General features: G+C 32.6%; 1 protein-coding gene across 5 annotated transcripts in view; it reads right to left on the minus strand.

The window, feature by feature from the left end:
- The window catches only part of LOC140040611 (diacylglycerol kinase zeta-like), a 52,584-nt gene that overhangs the window by 5,390 nt on the left and 23,590 nt on the right, over positions 1–23,604 (minus strand). For 3 of the 5 annotated variants that reach the window (XM_072086672.1, XM_072086669.1, XM_072086674.1), the window contains 19 exons: positions 22,971–23,102; positions 20,810–20,947; positions 19,822–19,944; positions 18,936–19,106; positions 17,953–18,035; positions 17,251–17,425; positions 12,259–12,329; positions 11,631–11,782; positions 10,962–11,154; positions 9,580–9,688; positions 7,730–7,929; positions 7,206–7,247; positions 6,207–6,307; positions 5,434–5,586; positions 4,770–5,025; positions 3,808–3,888; positions 2,609–2,712; positions 1,896–2,054; positions 1,278–1,475 (listed from right to left, as the gene is read on the minus strand). In XM_072086672.1, coding sequence (XP_071942773.1) covers positions 1,278–1,475; positions 1,896–2,054; positions 2,609–2,712; positions 3,808–3,888; positions 4,770–5,025; positions 5,434–5,586; positions 6,207–6,307; positions 7,206–7,247; positions 7,730–7,929; positions 9,580–9,688; positions 10,962–11,154; positions 11,631–11,782; positions 12,259–12,329; positions 17,251–17,425; positions 17,953–18,035; positions 18,936–19,106; positions 19,822–19,944; positions 20,810–20,947; positions 22,971–23,102 — 2,641 coding nt within the window. The remainder of the gene's footprint in view (positions 1–1,277; positions 1,476–1,895; positions 2,055–2,608; positions 2,713–3,807; positions 3,889–4,769; positions 5,026–5,433; positions 5,587–6,206; positions 6,308–7,205; positions 7,248–7,729; positions 7,930–9,579; positions 9,689–10,961; positions 11,155–11,630; positions 11,783–12,258; positions 12,330–17,250; positions 17,426–17,952; positions 18,036–18,935; positions 19,107–19,821; positions 19,945–20,809; positions 20,948–22,970; positions 23,103–23,604) is intronic. The other 2 variants (XM_072086670.1, XM_072086673.1) reach the window with 2 other exon arrangements.

The raw sequence follows: 23,604 nt of genomic DNA on the forward strand, positions 1-23,604 counted from the left end.
GAAATAAAACATGATTAAAAGACGCATTAAAAAATTCTCTATAAGCAAAAAATAAGTACTCCAGTGTTTCTGTTTCATGTTTAGGGTGGCAGAAAGAAATTGATCATATCTTAGTAATTCCAGAGGCACTCCAGACTTTGCACACATCAGAGCTTAATTCTAAGTAGCGTTTATGCATTGTTGTTGTGCTGCCACCTATTGTGTTTTTATGAATGAACTTTTTTTAATTTTCATTGTTAGATATATTTTATTGAAATATATTTCATCAGCTACTCGGTAAAAGAGGAATATAGGCCTTTAGCCATAGGAATTCAGTTTGATTGTGTTTTCCGCCACTTACTTTGTGGTCATGTTTTTGTTGTGTTTTATGTTTTGGCAGTAAAGAAAAAGAATCTTATATATTGTTTGAAAGTTTGCATGGCGAAATCAAATGTTGATAAAAGAGCATTGTTTCTGAGAATTGTGAAAATCCAAATGAGACAAGCTAAAAACAATAGCATTGTCTCAAAGCTGGGTTTAGACTTTTCTTTTCAGAACAAATATACTGTACTTAGTGTACCACAAATCTTGTTTGGTTTGAATTAAAAAAACCAATTAACAGGTTAATTAACACTCAGCTCATCTGAATATGCAGTAGCATTTTAATTTGTTTAATCAGTTTGGAATACTTTACAGCAACCCAATATGCAAAATTAGTTTCAAATGCATCTGTGCAAAAACAATCAACTCAAACCAAACCTTTTGATCAGTGCTAATTCTCTTAAATAAAACATAATATTATAAATCTGTAATTCATTCATGCAGTTTATTTTGTTTAGATCGTTAGACTTAATTTCAGTGTAGGAATCACAAGATCTTCAATGCATGCAACTTACCGCAACCTTTTATTTGCAATCACTGTGCCTGAATATAATAAATTATGAATAAATACAAATATTTTGAAAACAAACATGATAATATGTATTTCTTCTTTTAAGAATCTTGCATGGATTGAGCATAATGGCATAAAGTTAAGCGGAAAAGTACCTAGCTTGTCCCACATAGAACTGCCTGTCTGCTCCGCGTTTTGTGTAAATGGTCATAAGGAATAACTTAGATTCCTTTTTTGATCCACTTACTTTTTACTGCTTGCCTGTGTAAATTGACTTTAACATATGTGTATGTGACCACATACATTGTTACATACATATCCTTGCTTGTTATATTTTTTTAAATATAAAAATTACTAATATTTTTTTAATTGGGAAATGTTATTTTATGTCAATTTAAATACTCACTGTCTAGATAATCCGCAAGTTGGTGATCATCAGACTTAAGTGCTTGTTTACGTGGCGTGTTGCCTTGGTAATCCGTGCATGTTAGAGACGCACCGGCATTCACCAACATTTTGCATATATCATGTCGTACATACCAAGCAGCCTTATGAAGTGCTGTCTGGTTCTTCTCATCCGTACTGTCAACCAGTGCTTTACCACCTGTCAATTATATTATTCAAATTTAATTCAAAATGTTAATACTGCCTATCTTTGGTATAAATCCTGAACTGTATATACACTCAAACAGATCAACATTTACAAAAAACCATTACTTTGACGTTGTCTCATTGCTAAATTACTCTTTTTTTTGGGGCAAAATCCTGTTAATACAAATTGGGGAAGACCCGGTATTTTTTTCTTTTGACGATGTCTGTTTTTTTACTATGTCACGATCAAATGTGGGTGCATCGCAGATGCAAAGTGAAAATATCAATCCGTGCACGATGCATGCTGGTATTATTAGATTTTACTTCTTTTTCACATTTTAAGACAACAATTATCGCAATTTACAGTATTTTTATATAAAATGTAGGGAAATTGTCTTTAGATAATTAGATATAATTATCTTTTATAGCATACCATGTTCTATAATATATCTAACAATATCTTTATGTCCAAATCGAACAGCTTGATGGAGTGGATTCATGCCATGTTGATCCTCAGCATTCAAACTTGCTCCTTTCTGGTGTAATTCCTCAAATTTCTTAACATCTCCTCTTTTGGAGACATCCATCAAGGCTGTTAAAATGCAAAAATTGTTATTGCTACTAGAAAAGAAGTGGTAAATTGCAATGTTGTTTGTATCTTTAAAAGCTCACTTGTACACGGAAGCAGTTCTTTTATCAAGCTCTTCTGAAAATTATATATCATATGGATACCAACCAGTGGTGTAACGCAGTGGGGGAAAGCCCCTGTTTTAGCGCTCCTAAGGGGCTCAACGCTGGGTAGTTGCATTGGGGCTGCTCATACTCTTGGCCCTTAAGCTCTGGGGTTTTAGCCAGTGAGCACCTATAGTCGTTACAGCAATGATACCAGCGCTATAAAAGTTCAATTGATTGATTATTAGCAGCATTTTAAATGTGTTATACCAGTTTTAACATGACAGTCTTTGCTCCAATGAGGACTGTGTCATATGCTGCTGATGTTTAGTGCCTGGTTGTTGTTCCTGCGAGTCTATTTCAAAATAGACCTTGCAAGAGAAAACCAAGAGTTTGAAATGCATGCTAACCCACCAGGCTAGAGTTTCAATACTTATATAAAGATAAATATTACATAATTATTGAATACTGTACTTTTGTCTAACTTGCTTAGATGGGCAGTATCGGAAGCCACACCAGCTACAGAGTTAAACTCGCCACCTCTTAAGTTTGGTGAACCAGTTTGCGGCTTCAGTATTCTATAAAATATGTTATGTTACCATTAATAATAATAATACAATAATGATAAAAACCACATTTTTAAATTAGAACACACATGTGGTAATTTTTAAATGAATTAAACTGTTTGATGAGTTACTCTCCTCTTGTATATTGGGAGGAGAGTTAGTTCCAACAGTCATTCAATACATGTTATGATTACAAAATCATCATTAAAGTAAATAGTGTAAAGACTATGGGCTTGTTTAGGTTTAGTTATTTACCAAAGTAAGTATATAACCTATCCAACAAAGTTAGCGATTACTTGCTCATGAAACCAACTTACACAGGTAAATAAGCTTGAACAAGACCTATGAATGTTCGATGATAAACATTTGTATGGGTGTGTACAGTGTCATTTCAATGCATTGCGAGGTTTCAGAGCCATGATAACTGTGCACCATGGTATGATGATTAAAGCAATGTATTTTCTATAATGAACTTTAGTTTAATTAATTTATAGCAAGCAAATACTGTAAAATCTAGTTTTACGGTTTGATTACAACAAAAATAAACGATTATAACAATAATAATTATATTAAAATGGTAACAAACATTTAATGCAATGCCAAAATGTTTAAAAAGCATGACAATCAAAGTTAGCAAGATTTAAAAAGTCATGCATGATTTCAGAAAAATATGATAAATTGAATTGATATAGCATGTATGTGTTTAGAAAAATAGTGCCTCTTAGCATAGAGATATATTAGTGAATTATAATAAAATAATATCTCTATGCTCTTTTGCTCTGTCTACACTATCAAACTTTATGTTACAAAAAATGTGCCCATATATGAACATGATGATGTCATATCACTACCATATTTGGTCACATCACACTTTTTTTTGTCAAACTTCCCTGGTTTGATAGTGTAGACAGAGCTTAAGTAGTGCTTGAAAAATGCAGTGCTTGAATAGAGGGCACTATTTGTGATCTGCCAAAACTGTACTAATTGCTATGAATGAAGTGGTTAGGTATATGATGAGGGACATACAGCCTTGACTGACTGAACATTTGTATACGATTCAGTTAATATGTTGTGATGCGGCGGACAAGTTTGAGTCATGGCCCATACCTTCTTGGTTCAGGTGTTGTCTTGGGATCTTTAGTGGCGTTTGCCTTGCTATTGTTGGCTACTTTATGAAGAACTTCTTCACTATATATACACAGTTGTAATAATTTGTGTTAAAAAAAGAACGTTCCAACAAAAAGAATAAATAAAGCTATCCTAAATATATTTTTTACAACAAAAAATCATAACAATTTAATATAGTAAAAAATAAGTATTGAAAGATGAATACCCAGGGAAGAGTGAAATTACATTATAATTTCCTTCTTATCTGGTATACCTAATGCAAATACTTGTGTACTGTACAGATTATTTTTGAAAGTCAATTGTTATTTTATGCACCCATGTTCCGAAAACATGCTTGTGAAACATATGGGTACATAAAACACTTTTCCAATTTGGCAAGATAATTTCAAGGTATTTAATTATTTTCAGTGTTCTTTAGGTTTCAGCTCAGTAACTGTTAATTGATTTGATTATTTTCCTCAGCAATTCAGGATGAAGCACCGGGAATTGTGTATGTTCATGTAGCACCAACAAAAACCGATGAGTGGTCATAGGCGCCAGAAAGGAGGTGTTAACCAAACCATACATGGTCATAGGTACAAGAAAAGAGTTGTTACATAAAAACTCATAAATGATCGAAAGTGCAGAAAAATAAATAAACACCCATGATTGAGATGCAAGAAAAGAGATTTTAATAATTTGTTGGCCAGCTTCTTCTATACACACAAGAATTTGCAGAGTATATTTGTTTGTACTATATATCACAATTATATATGTCACAATAATATATATGTTTACTAAAAAATTATGCATTAAAAATAGCAACCTATATCTAAATAAATCATGATATATATTAATATAAATGCTTTTTATTTTAATTTAAAGAAAAGACACTACAAAAATAATTTAATAGTTAAAATTGTAAATTGCAAATGTATTTCTATAGTGCATGATTAAAATACCTTTTAGCGTGGATCATTTTCTGACATGGTACTCTTGAGATTGAATCAAAACTTGGTGACTTCATCCAAATGCTGTCGTACTGACCGTGACGTAAACCTTCCTGGGTAATAAGATCAGGCATTGAGCCACGTTTGATTGGTTCAGCTGACGTTCTTTCTGGGTCAAGTACATAGAGGTCATCAGATGATATATCTGTGATGTAATGAAGCTGCTCTTGGCCACGGTCAATTCTAAAAAATCGGTCAGCTGTGGTAGCTAAAAAGAAAAATTTAAATTGTTAATTTAATAAGGTATATAGAAAATTAAGCTTGGATCTCACTTCGACACAACAACGTAGGCACAATTCAGTTATACAATATATGGTGAAGCCGGGTGAAAACAGATCATTTCATCTGTCACCGAATGAATTATTTGCTCAATTGCATGAATTGACACCTAACAAGAGGGTAGGCCAAAACCTAAACTATTTAAAAAAAGGCAGCAATTCAATTGGATGCGAAGTAGAATTATAAAACATGTGAGACTAAAGGTTTTTATCAAACTCCTCGCGTTGGACGTTCCGTTCGTTCACTGTGTAACACACGACATAATATCACTCTGACGTTACAGTTTAATAGTATACATCTATTAAACTCAAATGTAAAGAATTTGATATTAACTTACAATCTAAGAAACACCAATTGGGAGATAGGCTTGAAGCTGAACCATTAGCATTGGAGTCTTGCAAGATGTATACCTCTAACAAACGATCAATATGTGCTCGAATCTGCTCCAAATCACTATCGCTGTCCACTTTGATAATCCCCAAAGGTACAGCTGTAACCAATACAAAAAATTCTTAAGAACTAGGTGTTCTTGTGCATTCAAACAAAAGGATGGTAATAGGTTTAGAAATAAGTGTAAATATTTTATGAAATAACTATGATACTTGGGGTATTTGATTGGGATACCTTTGTGTTCAAGACATTTGTGGTAATGGATAATCATTCATTAATGCAAGCTTGTTACTTGAATACTGCAGTAACTTAACATTCAAATACTCTGTTTATATATACTCAACAGAAAAAACAATACTTAACGTTAAAGATATAGGAATATGGTGTTTTCTTTGTTGCAGAAATGATGTATTTCTATTATTTTGTGCTTAAATGAGGAAATAAAACTACACATTATAATGTCTTTAGTCCTTATTTACGACTGTAGCTGTTTTAACTGTCTTAAATGTGATTTTAATCGGTGCTTCGGCAAATACGTCATGAGTAGAAGCCTATTTCCTCGCTTTGTGCATTCTCGTTTGGGTAGCTCTTTTTACTGACAGTCAGTGCATGTTTCGACAGCTCACCAGATCTATTATATTGTTCAGTATTGTGCAAATATGCCATAATAAATAAATGCAAAAGGTCATTGCATTTACACTATAAGCTAATTGTACTTACATGCTTTCTTTAGTTTTTCTTTATCGTAGTTAAGTCGTTCATAATCATGCATACTGACTCGGCTAACTTGAATGCGTACTCTATCAGCTGTCAAAGGTGCACTGTATAATATAATAACAACCACATTAGACAGACATACATACATAGAAATATAAAAGTTGTATCCATGTCTTTTTGTCATTTAATGTGTCGATAAAAAATGTTAAAAGGAATTACCTAATGAATGCGTGGATATTTTTATAAAGCTATTTCTTTTCTATCATAAGTTTCAAGCCCGTAGCCAGGGTTTTACAGGGAAGTTCATTTTTTCTCCAAAGGGGCAAAAATCAACATGAGCTAGGCTAGTTTAGGCCTATTTACCATACTTTCACCGCTGATCTGTAGTTTGAAAAGGGCATGTCAGGAAAACCCTCAAACCCTACTGGCTACAGACTTGAGGTCTCTTAACTGATCAGAAAACAATGTTCTCTAGCAAAACAGCATGATATATTTAAAATGATTTGCAAATATGTTTTGTTATTGAAAACCATGTGAATTTTTTCTGAAATAAAATACAAAAAAAGTTGGTGAAAACGAGAAAGCTATGTTAAAAATATGTGTTAGTTATAACATTGTCTAAATAATTCTCACTGAGAAACATCTTGTGGTTAAACTTCACTGATACTGTACATAGTTAGAAAGAAGCGGACTGCATATATGTACATGAGTCATATAGTACACACGACCAATATCTTATTGCCTCAACTGAAAGTCATTTGTTATACTTAAAACTATGGTAAAGGTGCCTGTGGTTCATTATTTGATTTAGCATAAATTATGTTGAAGGTGCTCTTTTGTGCCAACTAAAGTATTATTAGTAGTGTCCCTGTTGTGTTCAAAATAAAGTTAGTATCTGCAACAAACATGGTTAATCATTGTTAGTTCGTCTAAAAATAGAAATAAAAGTAAATAAAATATGGAGCCAAAGTGGAATCTTGGTGTAAACCAATATAAACTGACCAAAATGTAGGTAAAGTGTGATAAAACTTCACTTGTTGAAATCTATGAGAAAGATAAGATTGAAATCATTTGATTGGTTGATTGATGCAGTAAGTAAAAAATTACTATATCATACTTTTTAGCTAGTCTGGTAATGTCTAAATTAGCTTGTCCAGAACAGTTAATTTTTAGAATAAAATGATCACCTATTGTTATTGTATGAAATCTCTATTTTGTCAAAAAGTTAATGATCACCAAAATGTCATATCTTTCAAATAATTTAACTTAATCCAAATAAGCTTTTCAGGGTGATCGCTCATCCGTGACAAGGTTCATTATTTCCATATTTGAAGTCAGATTGGAGGAAATTGGAGAACTTAAAATTATTTTCAAAATGTAGTCATCTTTGCTTATGAGCATTATTATACAGATATTGACTGCTTAGAAGTTAAATATAAGATTTGACATCCCTGAGGGAATGATATTATGTTCGAGGGAATATATATCTTATGAGCATTATAAATAAATATTGATGATTAACTTACTCATGGCCTACAGCTACTGAGCCTCTTCTCTTAGGTTTACTAATCATATTTGCTTGATTTCGAAGAGAAATCGTGATTTTACTTGGGGTTAATCGACACGGTTCACCATCCACCTGCATTGGTATCGGAGTCTTAGTCGTTAACTTGACCTTTTGACATTGGCATAACCGCTCACCATGACCTCCAACATATAGAGTAGCCTGAGAAGGAAACAAAGTTTACAAATTTGAGTGTTATAGCACCTTTAGAGATTAAGATATATTTATATTATATATATTTAGGGAATACACTATGTTAACAAAATAGGCTTCTATCTCTGACAGACAGTCAGATGAAAAACTCATAATAGTAGTGGAGTTGTAGCTTGATAAGGGCTGTAGCTTGATAAGAGCTGTAGCTTGATAAGAGCTGTAGCTTGGGGGTTTCATGCTTGCCTTCCAATCCCAGGGCCAGAGTTGCTAAGGTTGTAACTCACGACTCTTTTAACTTCTTAAGCCTCAAATGAGACTTAGGGTATGTTCAGACCTACGGAGTTATGCTTTCGTATCACAGCCAAGGTCATATTTTAATGAGCGTCGTAAGAGCAAAGTGTTCAGATTCATTGCAACGAAGTTGCGTTACAAACGGATATGATGTCACTCGCTGGCGATTAACCAAACTCTAACGCACGCATAGACCTACCTTTGTTGTTATTAAAAGTAGTAGTGGTTGGTTTAGGAGTTACAGGCCTAGACCGAACACTTGGGCTCGGCATTATCGATTGGTTGTCAGGCATACCAACCAGCCGATTGTTTTGGGGTTTGGGTTTATATTTGGTCTATGACCTAAAATATCATTTATGGCAGAAAAATGTTCAAATCCCGTACTTGCACTGGCTCCAGATTTATTTACTCGATCTTTCGCCGCTTTATACGACGACCCCTTCAATTTCATTTGGATATTAAATCCTTCTTTATGAGGATGGCCCATCTGCTAACGTGTCCGCCATCTCGTTGAACACAGACATCTTGTTGCCGGTGTTTTTACGCCAGTTTTTCACTTCCAACCGATCTCTGAACTCAGGGCTTCCCCACAATGAAATAAGGTATTTTACTTCGGTTTCTCGCCAATGCGCACGCTTCGATGAAATTTTAAATTAATTAATATAATAATATTAATAATAATAATACTGTATAGTGTAACAACAAAAGGTATGATTTTTTCGCACGTTCACCGATCACAACAAATGGATCAGCTTGGCTATACGATGAGGAGCACATGTCACGATGTGATGTGGCGAATATTGTAATTTGATTGGCTAGATATCTAACCTAGGTCATATTCATCGATGCGCGACTTTTGTATTGTAAGTGACGTCCACTAAACTCATACTTTGAGCTTTCGTAGCGTACGAAATATCAGTGTCGTACGAGGTGGCTTCCACTAATCTTTTCCTGGTTCAGACCTATGGACTTGTACGCCGCGTACAATACGAAAGCATAACTCCGTAGGTCTGAACAGGCCCTTAGTTTATAATCACGAAAAATTATAAAATAGTTTATCCATCCATGTTGGATGTGTATATATATTATTATATTGTTATACTGTACAACATTATTATACTACACTGTTATACTAAATTTTTATATCTGTCTTTGTGATAATTAAGCAATGCAATTTCTAGTTTATTTTAGCAAATAAAAGTTATCTGTATGAAAAAAATAATAATAATCATAGTTGTAAAAAAACTATCCTGTGTCATTTAGTCTGCGTCTTTTAGGCACTAAACTTTAGATACACGGTAGGCCTAAAATAATTTAGTTGAACCGTTGAGGTAGCTAATACAATACAAAGAATGTCTAGTGTCTTACAATTTGAGAAGGTGTGAATCCAATAACCTCTAAGTATCCATCATCTTGTCGCTGTTGTTCAAACTGATGTGTACTTGGGTTACCCCAAGGACTACATCCAGCACCATATCTATCAAAACAGAAATTACATAGTTTCAGTAAAATAAACCATAATAACCATATACAGACATGTATTGACTGTTTAAAGCTTGCTTGCTTAATTGACATGTTAAGCCGATTTTCCACTAGGCAAATTTGTTCGCGCGAATCGAAAGCGTCATGCTATGCGCATGCGTATTTGAGTTTCTGTCTGTCATACTCCCTTCTTCAACAAATTCTAGTTCCTTTGATTTTTCGCTTCAGCAAAATTTACTAGTTCGAATTGTTTCTACTTCGCGAAGCGAAATATTGCGCAACCAATCAGAGCTCAGAAAATGAGCTATGACGCTTTCATGAGCACTCATGCAAATCGAAAAGCCCAGCAACCCCGCGAGGAACATGAACGTCGCAGCTATTCGCTCATGTAGTGGAAAGAGAGTAGGCGATTTTTCTCTCTTCGAAATGTTGGATTCGCGCGAACAAATTCGCCTATTGGAAAATCGGCTTTAAAGTTGTTGGGTAGTAGTTATACAACAGAACCATGTTAAAGGACCAAATTGCCTTGTTCAAATCTATCTATTTAGGAGTGGAGTTGTGGCTTAGTGGTTATGATGCTTGACTACCAATCTAAGGGTCTTGGGTTGAAGTCCTGTCAGTGTCAGCATTTTTTCTAATGACATATAATATAATAACTCAACTCCCATTACCATCTTTAAGAAGGATATATTGTATGAATTCGCTTTTGGTTATACTTGGCAATTTGCCTAAATATATAAAAACAAAAAATCGCTGCTATGAGCCCATTCGGACGGAACAAATTTACACAAGTAATAGTCGCGTGTGGTGTAAATTTTGAGATAAACTTGCTGTTTCAAAAATCCAATTTTGAATTACACCTTAAACCGCAAGCTGATTAACCGCAAGATAAGCAGCAATTTTACCTTAATAGTGTAAAGAGATGCATGAAATATGAGTTTACATGTGTTAATTGTTCATTTTCCGAACGATTACTGATTACATATGTAAAGTTACACATGTAACTGATTTTACATCCGAACACAGCCTAAGTTTAAACTGGTGGCTTGGAATGCATGGTTATACTGCACCACCTTTTGGATGAGATGGTTTCCACCAAAAAATAGTGTCTCCAATTCACCACAACTGGATCGTGGGTTATCATTGGTACATACATACAAATTGTCTGACACCAGTATTGATGAGGTGTAGAAATATGTAAAAGATATATTTAAGAATACAATCAATTATGCACTAGAATGTTACACATGTTTATATCAATCACTTACTTTGAAATATTAAGAAAGACTAAACAATGAATTTTAAGGTCTTGTATTTTCTGTGTCAGATCAACACCATCACATTCCACTGTAATCTGCTTTGTAAGATCTTTGGAGGATCGTTTTAGGAAATCACTTCCACCGACACGAGCATAGTATAACTTGTTACGCAGCCTGTTGTTGAACTTTTCTGGGTTAGCCTCTGTTTGGAAAAAAAAGAAATATTTTGTTAATTAAAATTATATTAGAATTAAACATTTTTTTTATTATTATACAAAAATTAATCAAGTATGTACATTTTAAGAAAAAATGTATTTTCCCCATGTTATAGTTTATAAATTTTATAAATAAGTACTTTACACAACAATTGAAAAGAGAAAGGAAATCAGTTTTCTTATATATATTTTTCAAGTGCTCTTATCCAACTATTTAAATAAGAGGTTTAGTTAACTTTTTAAATGACTAGTTATATAACAATTATAGTAGAAAACCTATTAGGAAGACACCTTTAAGACCCAACAAAGTGTCACCTATAGAGGTGTCCTCTGAATAAAGTATATACCCCTCGTTTTCTTCATAAGAAAGTGTCACTTTAATAGTGGTGTCCCTTTTGAATAGGGGATGTCCTATTCTATAGTTCTACAAAAGTTGCAGTTGGAAAACAAACTTATTGCAAACCTCTAGATTCATGGAAATCTAAAACAGTCGCTGCATCAGCTCCCAAACTGAAGTAATTATTAACAACGTTTAGTGGTAGTTCATCCACAACCCTTTCGTTCTCCATTGCTGTATAGTCAACTACATGATTTTTCTCCACAAATAGATCCCATCTGTAACATAAATACATTTCAAAATATTAATCATTACACCAACAGTATTCTACTGCACTATGATATGTCAACTGATTTAATTTAGTCAAATATTTAAAAGTTGTAGTGAAAGTGGCTGAATGCACATAAGCTAGATAGAAAAAAATGAATGCAATGTGCCCAAATATGGTAGTGATATGATATCATTGTGTCCATATATGGGCACATCACATTTTTTTGGTCAAATAAAGACCATGAAGTCTTCATGTGTAGACAGAGTTTTACTTTAAAATTCAGTCAATTTTTTTATGGTACCGTAATGGTAATTTAATTTCACTGCCTAAAGGGGCACACTGGCCCAGTCTGGGAAAATACCTCCTCCCCAGGCACCCCATGACTTAGGTTAGATTGAAGATATATACTGTCATTCCCTACAGAATGTGAATATGTTTTTGAGGAAAACAACAATCATAGTGAGTATATTTTGTTATACAAACCTGTCAAGCTGTGAAACAGGACCATCCTCAACATAACTTAGTATCTTAGAAATTGGCTCATCAGTGTAGCCCTAGAAAAATAATACAATTATATATCATTAATATAATATTTAATAATTTTATTAATACTCTCACTTGTACTGAAGATGGGTTAGGGCTGCCCAAAAACTCTGCAAAATTTCTTTCTGGCTGTTTTGTTTTAGGTTTTTGTTTATTTAAATTTTGAATTTCCATTGACATCTAATCACTTATATGCACAGCATTTTAAGTTTTCAGTAATTGTTTGTCTTTTGATTAATATAAATTAAATATCTATATTTTAAAATTCTTCCCTTACATACAATTCATGTACAAATAAATCTCTGTACTCTCATACTAATCACTTTTTCATTATTGGTTATCCGCCTCAAGCGGATAAGCCCTTGGAATTGTAGTTTCTTTTTTTTTATTATTCTTCTTTCTTTCCGCCACTTTTTGTACGCGACGTTTCTCTGCAACGTGTTAACATAACATGTTGTAACTTGGTAAACATTTAGACATTTAACTGAAGATGTGCAGCCAAGCTTTTGGACGCTGTCAGAGCCGCGTAGCGTAAGTTACGCGCGATTTTCTGAAAATCTTAAATTGATCATAACTTCGAAACCGATAAATATTTTTTAACGTAACTTGCAGCCACGTTTTCTTCACATCAATGGCTAACTTTTTCAATCTTTAGCACATTTTTGGACACTAGAAAGTTTGCGCGTAAATTGCGTTTGAAATTTTAAAATGCTCCAAATTTGTACACGCTGTTTCTCTGCAATGCGTGAACATAACATGTTGTAACTTGGTCAACATATAGACATTTAACTGAAGATGTGCAGCCAAGCTTTTGGACGCTGTCAGAGGCGCGTATCGTAAGTTACGCGCGATTTTCTGAAAATCTTAAATTGATCATAACTTTGAAACAGATAAATATTTTTTAACGTAATTTTCAGCCACGTTTGCTTTACATTAATTGTTAACTTTTTTATCCCTACCGAATTTTGTAACATTAGAAAGTGCGTGCGTAAACGGCGTTTGAAATTTTAAAATGCTTCAAATTAATTTCTGATTAAATTAGAGCACGTTTCAGGTCATTTTAAGGGTTTAAAAAAAGGTGCCCACATTTTTACGCACGCACGGCGCAGGGAACGCGTATAAGCTTTTCTTTTACATAAATTGTGTTTTTCAAACTTAGGTTAACAATTTTACGTTATTTTATTCACTTTTCAACTTGAAATGGCGTTCGACGAGCACGTTAAACATGACTGGTTGCGCACGAAAACGTCAACAAATTGTGAAAATGTTGCAAAATATGTCTACTTTTAAAAGTGATACAGTTCATCAGAATGCAAGGTTACCCCCATTTTTTATTTTATTTTATTACAGTCTGTGAATCGTAGATCTGATTTATTATAGTGTTGAATGTTAAAACGTGTTTGATGGCTACATTATTTGCATATTAAATATAATTTTCGAAATTTTTATCATCAAACAAACAATAACATATTCAAAGAGCAAAACAATAAACATAACGTTTATCTTTTTTCTTTACATGTTGATATATAAAACTTGAAAGTATGCACTTTGCTAATATGTCACTGTTTAAAATTTGTGAAGATTTCATCATAGTAAAATTTATGATTTACGTTTGATATGTAATAATCAACTTGCATCGAGGGGATTCACGACATACCGAATGAACGAGGACTCTTTTTTCGGATTTTCTTCAGCAGGTGCTCATATGGCTCGATGTGTAGTGCAACCGACTTTGGTATCAGAGGTACTGGGTTCAAATCTCATCACGGGAAAACAATTAAATAAAAGGATTTGTTTGGTTATTACACTTAAAGGGCAGTTTTAATTTTGAATAGGCTAATTTTTTTGAAAAAGTCACAACTGAAAAGTACTTGAATGCGCAAGATACATTTTGTTGCGGGCGGATAACCAAACTCGTCCTCAAGTGACGAGTTCAGATCTAGTTTATTTATTGGATATGAAATACATTGAATACCCAAATTGTGAAAACAAAGAACTTGTTCAACTAATGAAGGGAAGCCAGTACCTTAATTAAAGATGTATTGTCCCCATGAAAAAATAATTCTTGTTATTTTTGTTGTTGAATATGCCATTTTAATTTCATCTCATAGTTTGGCCAAAAAAATGCATTTACCTATTAAAAAAACTGTAATTCGAAGCAAAAAAAATTTTCAAATTCGCTGCCAGCCAATGGATTTCTGGTTTAATTTAACCATTTATTTTGTCATTTATAAGTGAAAACATAAATTTTTCCATTTTTTACTTTATTAAAACTACAAAATAATATATTCAAAGTCTGATTTTATTAGTCTTTATTTTTCATGTTTTTGGGGGACAATACCTCTTTAAGTACAACTACCAATTTGTTATTAATGTCAATATGTGTTTTTCAATAAAGTGTAAATAATACAGATTTATTATAATGACAGTTTCCAGTGTGTTTCCTCACCAGGTGGAAAGCTAAAAAGAGATATCTCACCATTGAGGTGAAATCACCTGCTACCAAAGTACATACAACATACACCTTGATGACATCATCAATTTATGGTGCATAGCTAATGTGCAGTTAATTTCAAAGGTTCTGTCACATTATGAAACATGCTACAACTTACATAATAGGTTCATTTTTACAAAATTGGAAAATCTATTGTTTGAAATTGTGGTCATACAAAACAACATAAAATGATATGATAATAAAAATGTTCGAAAAACTAAACATATTCTGTTTCGTTTCATTTGATATAAAAACAACTAGAGTTACAATGATTTTTACAATTTTTCCATTTAAATGTCAGCATGTTTTATTAGGGCCTGTTTCTGCTGTATATCCTCAAAATACGGTATAAAATACAGTATATTTTATACTATATTTTTTAGTACCCTGTTTCTGCTAGAAGTACTATCTTGGGTGGTCATGTTAAAATTCATATTTTGTACCCAACCTGCCTTTCGATCCAAATGGGGACAAGATATCCTTCCTTGCGCGAATTAGAATTTATCTTTGGCGATGTTGTAGACTTTGCATTCAGTTTCTTTTTGTTCTTTTATTGACTTGTTTCAGCAAGTCTGCAACCCGTACTCTCTTAATTTTTCCTAAATTATCTTTCTAAATCTGGCTGTCCTGTTTGTTCCCTTTTAAGTTTCCCAAAATCTTTGTTCTCAAACAGATTAATTGCAAATGTTGTGATGTTGTTCCTTACTTTCATTGACTATAGACTATCCATGTGTAAAAAGCTTATAGAAAATAAAACATACAGTATTTTTGTATTGGAAGCAGAAAATGATACACAAAATACAGTATTTCATCCACAAATTTAGTAGGGTGAAAAACGGTATACTTTTGCAAGCACCATTTCTGCTGCCAAAAATATACCGTATATATGGTATTTAGAAAATATACCTTATTTGGCAGTAGAAACAGGTCATTATAAACATTTTTGAGGGATAGATTCCGGAGAGGAAATGTTAGAAAATAGGATTAGGAATATTGTTGACATTTGGTTTGATACTCCAAGTAGGGTAACCTAGGTACTCTAATCGGTGTTTTATTTATACAGTTCTAGAATTTTTCAATCTTCTATCAGTAAACACAGAAATTAAGGTTGAAATATATTCAAGCTAGGTTCATTTACCTCAAATTCTACTATATTATATAAAAGAAGTTAACTAAGGTTTTTTTAGGATAATTCTTCTTTTCATTCATACATTCATTAAAGCATGCAAGGTTAACAGTCTTGTGTTACATGTACAATGTACCTAAATGAAGTAACAAGGATGAATGATTCAACCTGAGGAGTAGGCTAGGATAAGTTAAATTGCCTCAAACTCTACAGCATATGCAATTAATACAGTTTTAGGCTGAATTATAGTTTTCTATCAAAAAAATTGACATCCATCACAGGAATTAGGGTTAACACTCGATATGTTATGATTTAAGTCTCAGCAAAAATTTTAAGCCCAATATCAAAATAATTAATTCCGAACGTGAAGACATAATTTACTTCCGTAGCAACATGATTAAAAGCCATATGATTCGAAACACATCTAATAATTAGTTGTTAAAGAACATTATGAATGTGAACATCGACGAATGTTCATGGCATTATCAGCATCCACAATAACTATGACATAATGCAAATCATTAAGAATACCTTACAGATAAGCTGTTGGCAAGGTCAAGATTAATTCCCATAAAAGCATGTTATTCTATATTTTATATTCATTTCTTTACTGATCAAAAAAACAAACCTATGTTATCTGTTATTAATAGTACATTTTGTTCTGCTTAATGCAGTGGAGTTGAACAGTGATATGAGCTAACCTTCCTGGATTTAAATAGTGGATGATCCGCAATTTTCCCTATAACCAAATTTATAACCCCTAAAGAATGTGTTCAGACACATTGTGTCGTAGCTATCATTGTTTAAAGTTATAATTAATTATAATAATGAATAATAAAAACAATATTATGAATGAAATATATGGTTAAACATAATACGCTTTGGTCTATTTAAAATTTAAAAGTCTCAATTATGTGTTTTAGAAGTAAAAGCAAATTTACACAGGCGAGTGGTAACATTAAACTAGAAAACTGTGTAGCTTGTTCCATGTAGAATCTGTATCTATCATCCTGAGCGGAAACCACGAGTTCTCTTCACATTGTGTGTAAATGGTCATAAGGAACAACAAAGATTCTATATTTTTATTACCGTTACCACTCGTCTGTGTAAATTGCCAGTAGATCTTCTGAAGGTAGGAGTAATCTAGTTCAGCCTAGTGATTAGTAATCTACTATAGTGATAACATTAAATGGAGAACTATATTTAATTAGTTGTAAAACAAATTATAAATAATGCTATATACACCAGATAACAGAATATATGAATGACCATACCACATTTTTGTTTGGAGAAATACAGTATATAGACTTACCCCTCCCCAGTTTAATGTTCGTGCAAGATCATTTCCTGTTCCCAGTGGAATTATAGCAACAGGAGGAAATGGCTTAAACTTGAGTTTGTCAAGTTCCGATAGGATCCATCCAACAGTGCCATCTCCTCCACCTACAAGAATCCGTAGATTAGGTACTTTGCGATACACTTCCAATCTGAAACATTTCAAGGAAACAATTTATATGATAAACTACTACTACTTGTATAAAGTAACTATATGAAAAAACTTTTTATTCGTTTACATCTAATTAAATTGATAATCTATTATGAAATGTTTTATCTTTGATGCCATAGAGACATCCAAATTTAACATTGTGTAGGCCTACATATACAAATAAAGGAAGGCGATGTATGACTTATTGTAAACTTGTCTAGTCTGCCTGTCTGTTTGAAGTAATAAACAGGGTATGCCTACCAGCTTCTAACAGTAAATATGTGTGCATCTGTATATGAAACCTTTTAACATATATTTACATAACTTTAAAATTTAATAACAGTTATTACCCCGAAGGAAGATTAATCCCAATAAAATGGATTGCGTTGACAGTTTTCATATATTAACAAATTATATTTGAATAAAACAAATAAAACTACAACCAATGTCCAAGGTTAATTACTTGTTGTGGGTACTATTGACCGTGAAAGGTTTTATTTTCAAAGTCCTTTTAATCTTTATACTCACGCTTCTCTCGGTCCATCCAGCATTAGGTCAAATACCTGGCGGGGATTAAGTAACCACTGGAATTTCACCAACAACTTAGCACCCTATTGTAAGAAGCACAGAATCATGTAATAACAATGATTTGGGGTAATATTCAGAGAATAAACAAATAAATGATTTTATTTTATGGTTGATGACCTACAATTTTACAATGCTAAATTATATAAAAATTAAAAAAAAATGCAATATGAAAAAGGTACAGTAGCTAAAAAATACAGAATAAAAAACATTAAAAGATGAAAAGGACCAAGGGTAAGTTTGTACAGTGCTAAAATATAGAAAATTGTTCAAAAAAATGCTATATGAAAAGGTACAGTAGCTAGGCAATATAATGATTGACTTTCATTAAATGCAACTTATCTAATCTTTTTACAAAATGTTTAATATTTATATGTTAATTGTTCAAGTCATTACAAATATTAATTTATAATAACACATTAAAATAATAATATGCCAGTCATTCCCCCTTGTATTCCCTACTGTTATTGTAATAACAATATATTATGAATGTAAGATGAACCATCTTCTTTCAGTAAACTTGGTTATGGGCCAGTTGTAGTCACCACTGAAGTGAAATACTAAGTATATACAATAAACATATTATATATATGACTTGGGTATATATTTTGATGTCATTTCTATATATATTGTAATGTAAACTTTTAAATATTTTATTGTTATTTTAATATTGTAAATTCAACAATGCTTACCTTGTTGCAATAAAGAATGTTCATATTTGAATAATCATTGGTGGTATTTACTTAGATAGGAGAATTGTATGTGTTCTATTATAATGTGTTTTTCTCGCTCTTAGTATGATTGGTAAATGGCGACTGTAGTTTTATAAATTGCGCAAATGTATGGTCTTTTCTTTTGTAGATTAGATGTTGCATATTGTAAACATTAGTTTTAGAATGATGAGCCTTAAATTACACAGAACTAACCTGATTACCACCGCTTTTTGGATTAATGAAAACCAGTAAAGGCTTGACATGAGGAGATGGAATTGATTTGATCACAAAGGGTCTTGTCGGCTTGCTTTCCTCTTTTTTGCTGCTCACTCGACGCTTTGTTGATGAACGTCGTTTCCTCCTTTGTGATGACTTAAAAGACGTCTACAAAGAAATTCAATCATAGCTTTCTAAATAAACAGATTTCTCTTTTTTTTTAGATGGTTCTTTTTTTGTTGTTGTTGTGATAGATCACTGATAGTGGAGTATGGTAACAATTAATACATTCACTTCTTTTGCCCAGGGTTAAGTTAGGAAGAAATCACTCACTAATAACCATCGTAAACTTGATCAAGGCGAATGAATAGAAAAAAGGCTAGAAAAGAATTACCTTGCTCGTACATGGTAATATTAGGCAGCGCTTGAAGATCAAGAGTGGTCAGAAAACTTACATTAGAATAAAAAAAGGATCAAATTTAAAAAAGATCAATTTAGTACAATGCTTAGCAAACCTATGTACTAAATTTCCATTATCCACGATTTCCATCAACATGATGTGCAAAAATAGTTAACACCATGGCTGATAATGTACAATATGTAATGTTATCAAGGCCATATAGCAAGAGGTTAAAATCAGACGAGGCAAAGGTGCTTTAAATATAATTATTAATATAAAATATGACGATCTGTGCTGGGAAATTGGGGTGGGTGGTAAAAATTTCGGAAGAGGCAAGCGCCTCGTTTTCCTTATTCTGGCTCCAGCCCTGTTATCACTTTGTTTGGGCATACAGTACAAAATGGGTTAGTAAAATCTATAGTAGTAGTGTAGCCCATGGTTGGATATGAAAAAATAATGATGCATAGGTAAATATATACTCACCGGAACTCTTTGTTTGGGCAGACGAATAATCCATGTTGGTGGAATAATGCACGATGCAAAAACTCCAAGATTACACGGTTCCTCAATTAGACCCATTGTAAAACAAGACACTTTACTATGATACTAATAAAACGAACAAAAATACATACAGTTAGTGTTATTCGAAAGTTCTAAATTCTCTTACTCGCTGCTTTACTATTTTTGTTGCTGTTTCAATTATTTTAACAATATTGTATGTAATCTTAAAAACGATAACTTGATGTTCAACAGTTGCTGTAGTAAAACAGCAAATCTATCGAAAGTGAGTTTTTAGTAGTAGGTAATTGTATGTGTGTTAAGGTAATGTGTTCCTTTGTATGTATATGAATTGTAATTATCTAATATATTAATAATATTTTATAAATATTATGATTGCAATAAAGATTATTTGAAAGGTATGGTTGACAACCATCTACCTTTATTTTCTTTGAGACATAAGAACCTTTCCAATGAATGAAATAAAATAATGATTTTCTAAGCTATCATATCAGTTCAAATTGAGTTCAAAATAAGGATGGTATTTAGAAAAATATGAGGAACCATATTGCAATTATCATTCTGATACAATCATTATATATGATTGACAATTGCTTTGCTCATTTTTTTATTATCATTGTTTCTCTCAAAAGAACAATGATTCATTTTAAAATGTCGAGCGGTGTTTTTTGTAAGAAATATTTCTTGTTTATCAGTGTTTCTATAACTGTCAGAGTGTGTAAATATGATAATAATGATATTATTAATAATAATAATGATAATATTGAGATTCAGTGGAGTAGTGCTTGGGTCATGCGTTTGACAGCTAAAATTAAATTTTACTATTAATATTATTATGTTAGAGCTTTCCCTTTAAAAAAATCCTAGATCCAACCATGATATACAAATATATTGGGTTTATTATTTTCATTTAGTATTTAGTGTTTAAGTATACAAACAGTTGAATACATACTGCTACTTTGCACCAAGAACAACTAATCGCTATGATGTCTTTTTGCTGGAAAAGTTTTTGTTGAAAGCCACGAGCACATTGTTTACATTTTCCTTCCTGTCGCCTTCTGTGTACCCAGTGATGTCGTACAACTAGATTCTAAAAAAAGACATTTTGAAAAGGTTATTTTTAAACTGAACTGGACTCAAATTGAATAGAGTGGTGTAAAACTATTATACCGTAGAAGTTACTCAGGACCCAACAAAGTATCATAAAAATAGGTGTCTCCTGAATGGGTATGTTCTGAGGGTCCCAAATGATCAGCCACTGCTGGATGGATCACTCTCATTAAATATGGTTAAAATAAAAAAATAAATGGGGTTGGTAGTGGTACTAGTGTCAAAACACGTATTTCCCTTTGTTTGTTTCACAGGAATAAAGATGCCCGCTGTGTCCTTAAATAGGTGTTTCAAAGAAGGGGTTTTACTGTAGCATCAAAATTACTTTTATTGTGGTACATTGTGTTTGTGCCGACTAGTTCAAATCTAGTTTTCATTAGGTTTGAACAGTTTGCTGACTAGTTCAAATCTAGTTTTCATTAGGTTTGCACAGTTTGCTGACTAGTTCAAATCTAGTTTTCATTAAGTTTTGCACAGTTTGCTGCCTAGTTAAAATATAGTTTTCATTAGGTTTCGCACAGTTTGCTGACTAGTTCAAATCAGTTTTCGTTAGGTTTGCACAGTTTGCTGACTAGTTCAAATCTAGTTTTCATTAGGTTTGCACAGTTTGCTGACTAGTTCAAATCTAGTTTTCATTAGGTTTGCACAGTTTGCTGACTAGTTCAAATCTAGTTTTTATTAGGTTTGCACAGTTTGCTGACTAGTTCAAATCTAGTTTCGTTAGGTTTGAACCGTTTGCTGACTAGTTCAAATCTAGTTTTCATTAGGTTTGAACAATTTGCTGACTAGTTCAAATATAGTTTTCATTAGGTTTGAACAGTGACTAGTTCAAATCTAGTTTTCATTAGGTTTCGCACAGTTTGCTGCCTAGTTCAAATCTAGTTTTCATTAGGTTTTGCACAGTTTGCTGACTAGTTCAAATCTAGTTTTCGTTAGGTTTGCACAGTTTGCTGACTAGTTCAAATCTAGTTTTCGTTAGGTTTGCACAGTTTGCTGACTAGTTCAAATATAGTTTTCGTTAGGTTTGCACAGTTTGCTGACTAGTTCAAATCTAGTTTTCGTTAGGTTTGCACAGTTTGCTGACTAGTTCAAATCTAGTTTTCATTAGGTTTTGCACAGTTTGCTGACTAGTTCAAATCTAGTTTTCGTTAGGTTTGCACAGTTTGCTGACTAGTTCAAATCTAGTTTTCATTAGGTTTTGCACAGTTTGCTGACTAGTTCAAATATAGTTTTCGTTAGGTTTGCACAGTTTGCTGACTAGTTCAAATATAGTTTTCGTTAGGTTTGCACAGTTTGCTGACTAGTTCAAATCAGTTTTCGTTAGGTTTGCACGGTTTGCTGACTAGTTCAAATCTAGTTTTCGTTAGGTTTGCACAGTTTGCCGACTAGTTCAAATCTAGTTTTCATTAGGTTTGCACAGTTAACTATCATTCTGGCATGTATGTTAATAATAATAATAATATTTATTAGTTACTCTCCTTTCTAAACTGAGGAACACTCTCGTAACAAGAGGTTTGCCCAGCACAAAATTACAGTCATAGTTACAATATGTATAGATACAAAAGTTAATAATTGTTCACAATTACAAAACATCATGCAGTACAAATATATTTAAATATTTAATATTTCAAACTAAATTAACTCAAACAAAATGATTTATTTATTATCTACAATCCTACAAAATGCACTTATTCACGTAAATTAACTCAAATTTAAACATAACAGATGTGGAACCTTTATAAACTTGACAGAAGTTGGGACCACGATATGTGATTGGTTAGTGATTTCAGGTTATTTTCTAGTATGAAAATCTCTGTGATGAAGTTGAATATTACAGAATTGAACCCAGAAGCATGGGATTAGAAAACTGACATTATAACCACTCTACCATTGTTAAAAACATTTTATTGGATTTACCTCTTCATTTATAGGATTAACACTTTACATATCGTAGACTTATGTGCTTAAATAATAATCTGTCAGAAATATCATAGTTTACTTACGTCACGGTAATTTCTAAAACTTGCATCTCTGAAATTCGGTTTACACTTAAAGTTGATTCTTTCAAGCTGCCTCATACAAGATGTATGTACAATAATTTTACATGATGAACATTTTCTTCGTGAACCAGTTTTCTGCATAATTAAAGAAAAAAAAATTGATTAAATATATTTAAAAGATGCCTTGGATCTTTCAAACCTGTTCCGGCACGGTTCCAGTCAGGCACCATCAACGTCAATGTTTCGTTTTCACGCAGCTATACGCATTTTCAATTGGCGCATAGCCACGTGGAGCGTCGTGTTTCCGGAACTGTGCTAGGACAGGTGTGAAACCCTTTATACTATGATGCACTGTAAATTCCCTCATGCTTGTTGTCCAGGTATCCTTGCATGAATTATCAGGCACTATTATGCAATTGCTGAATTAATGGTAACAGTGTTTTGCATGGCTGCAGTTAGTCTATTGCATAATTATGAAACAAAACATTTGTGAAGTGTCATACTATATCTATCAGCTATTTCTCATAAAATTTGCAAATAAAACAGATACAAACACAGATTCCTTTTATTATCCAATATAATGGAAATTACAGTGCTCATATCTTGGCTTGCCTTACATAAATATAAAAAAAGGGAA

The sequence above is a fragment of the Antedon mediterranea genome, chromosome 2 (genome assembly GCF_964355755.1).
Source record: "Antedon mediterranea chromosome 2, ecAntMedi1.1, whole genome shotgun sequence".
In the NCBI taxonomy this organism is placed as follows: Eukaryota; Metazoa; Echinodermata; class Crinoidea; order Comatulida; family Antedonidae; genus Antedon; species Antedon mediterranea.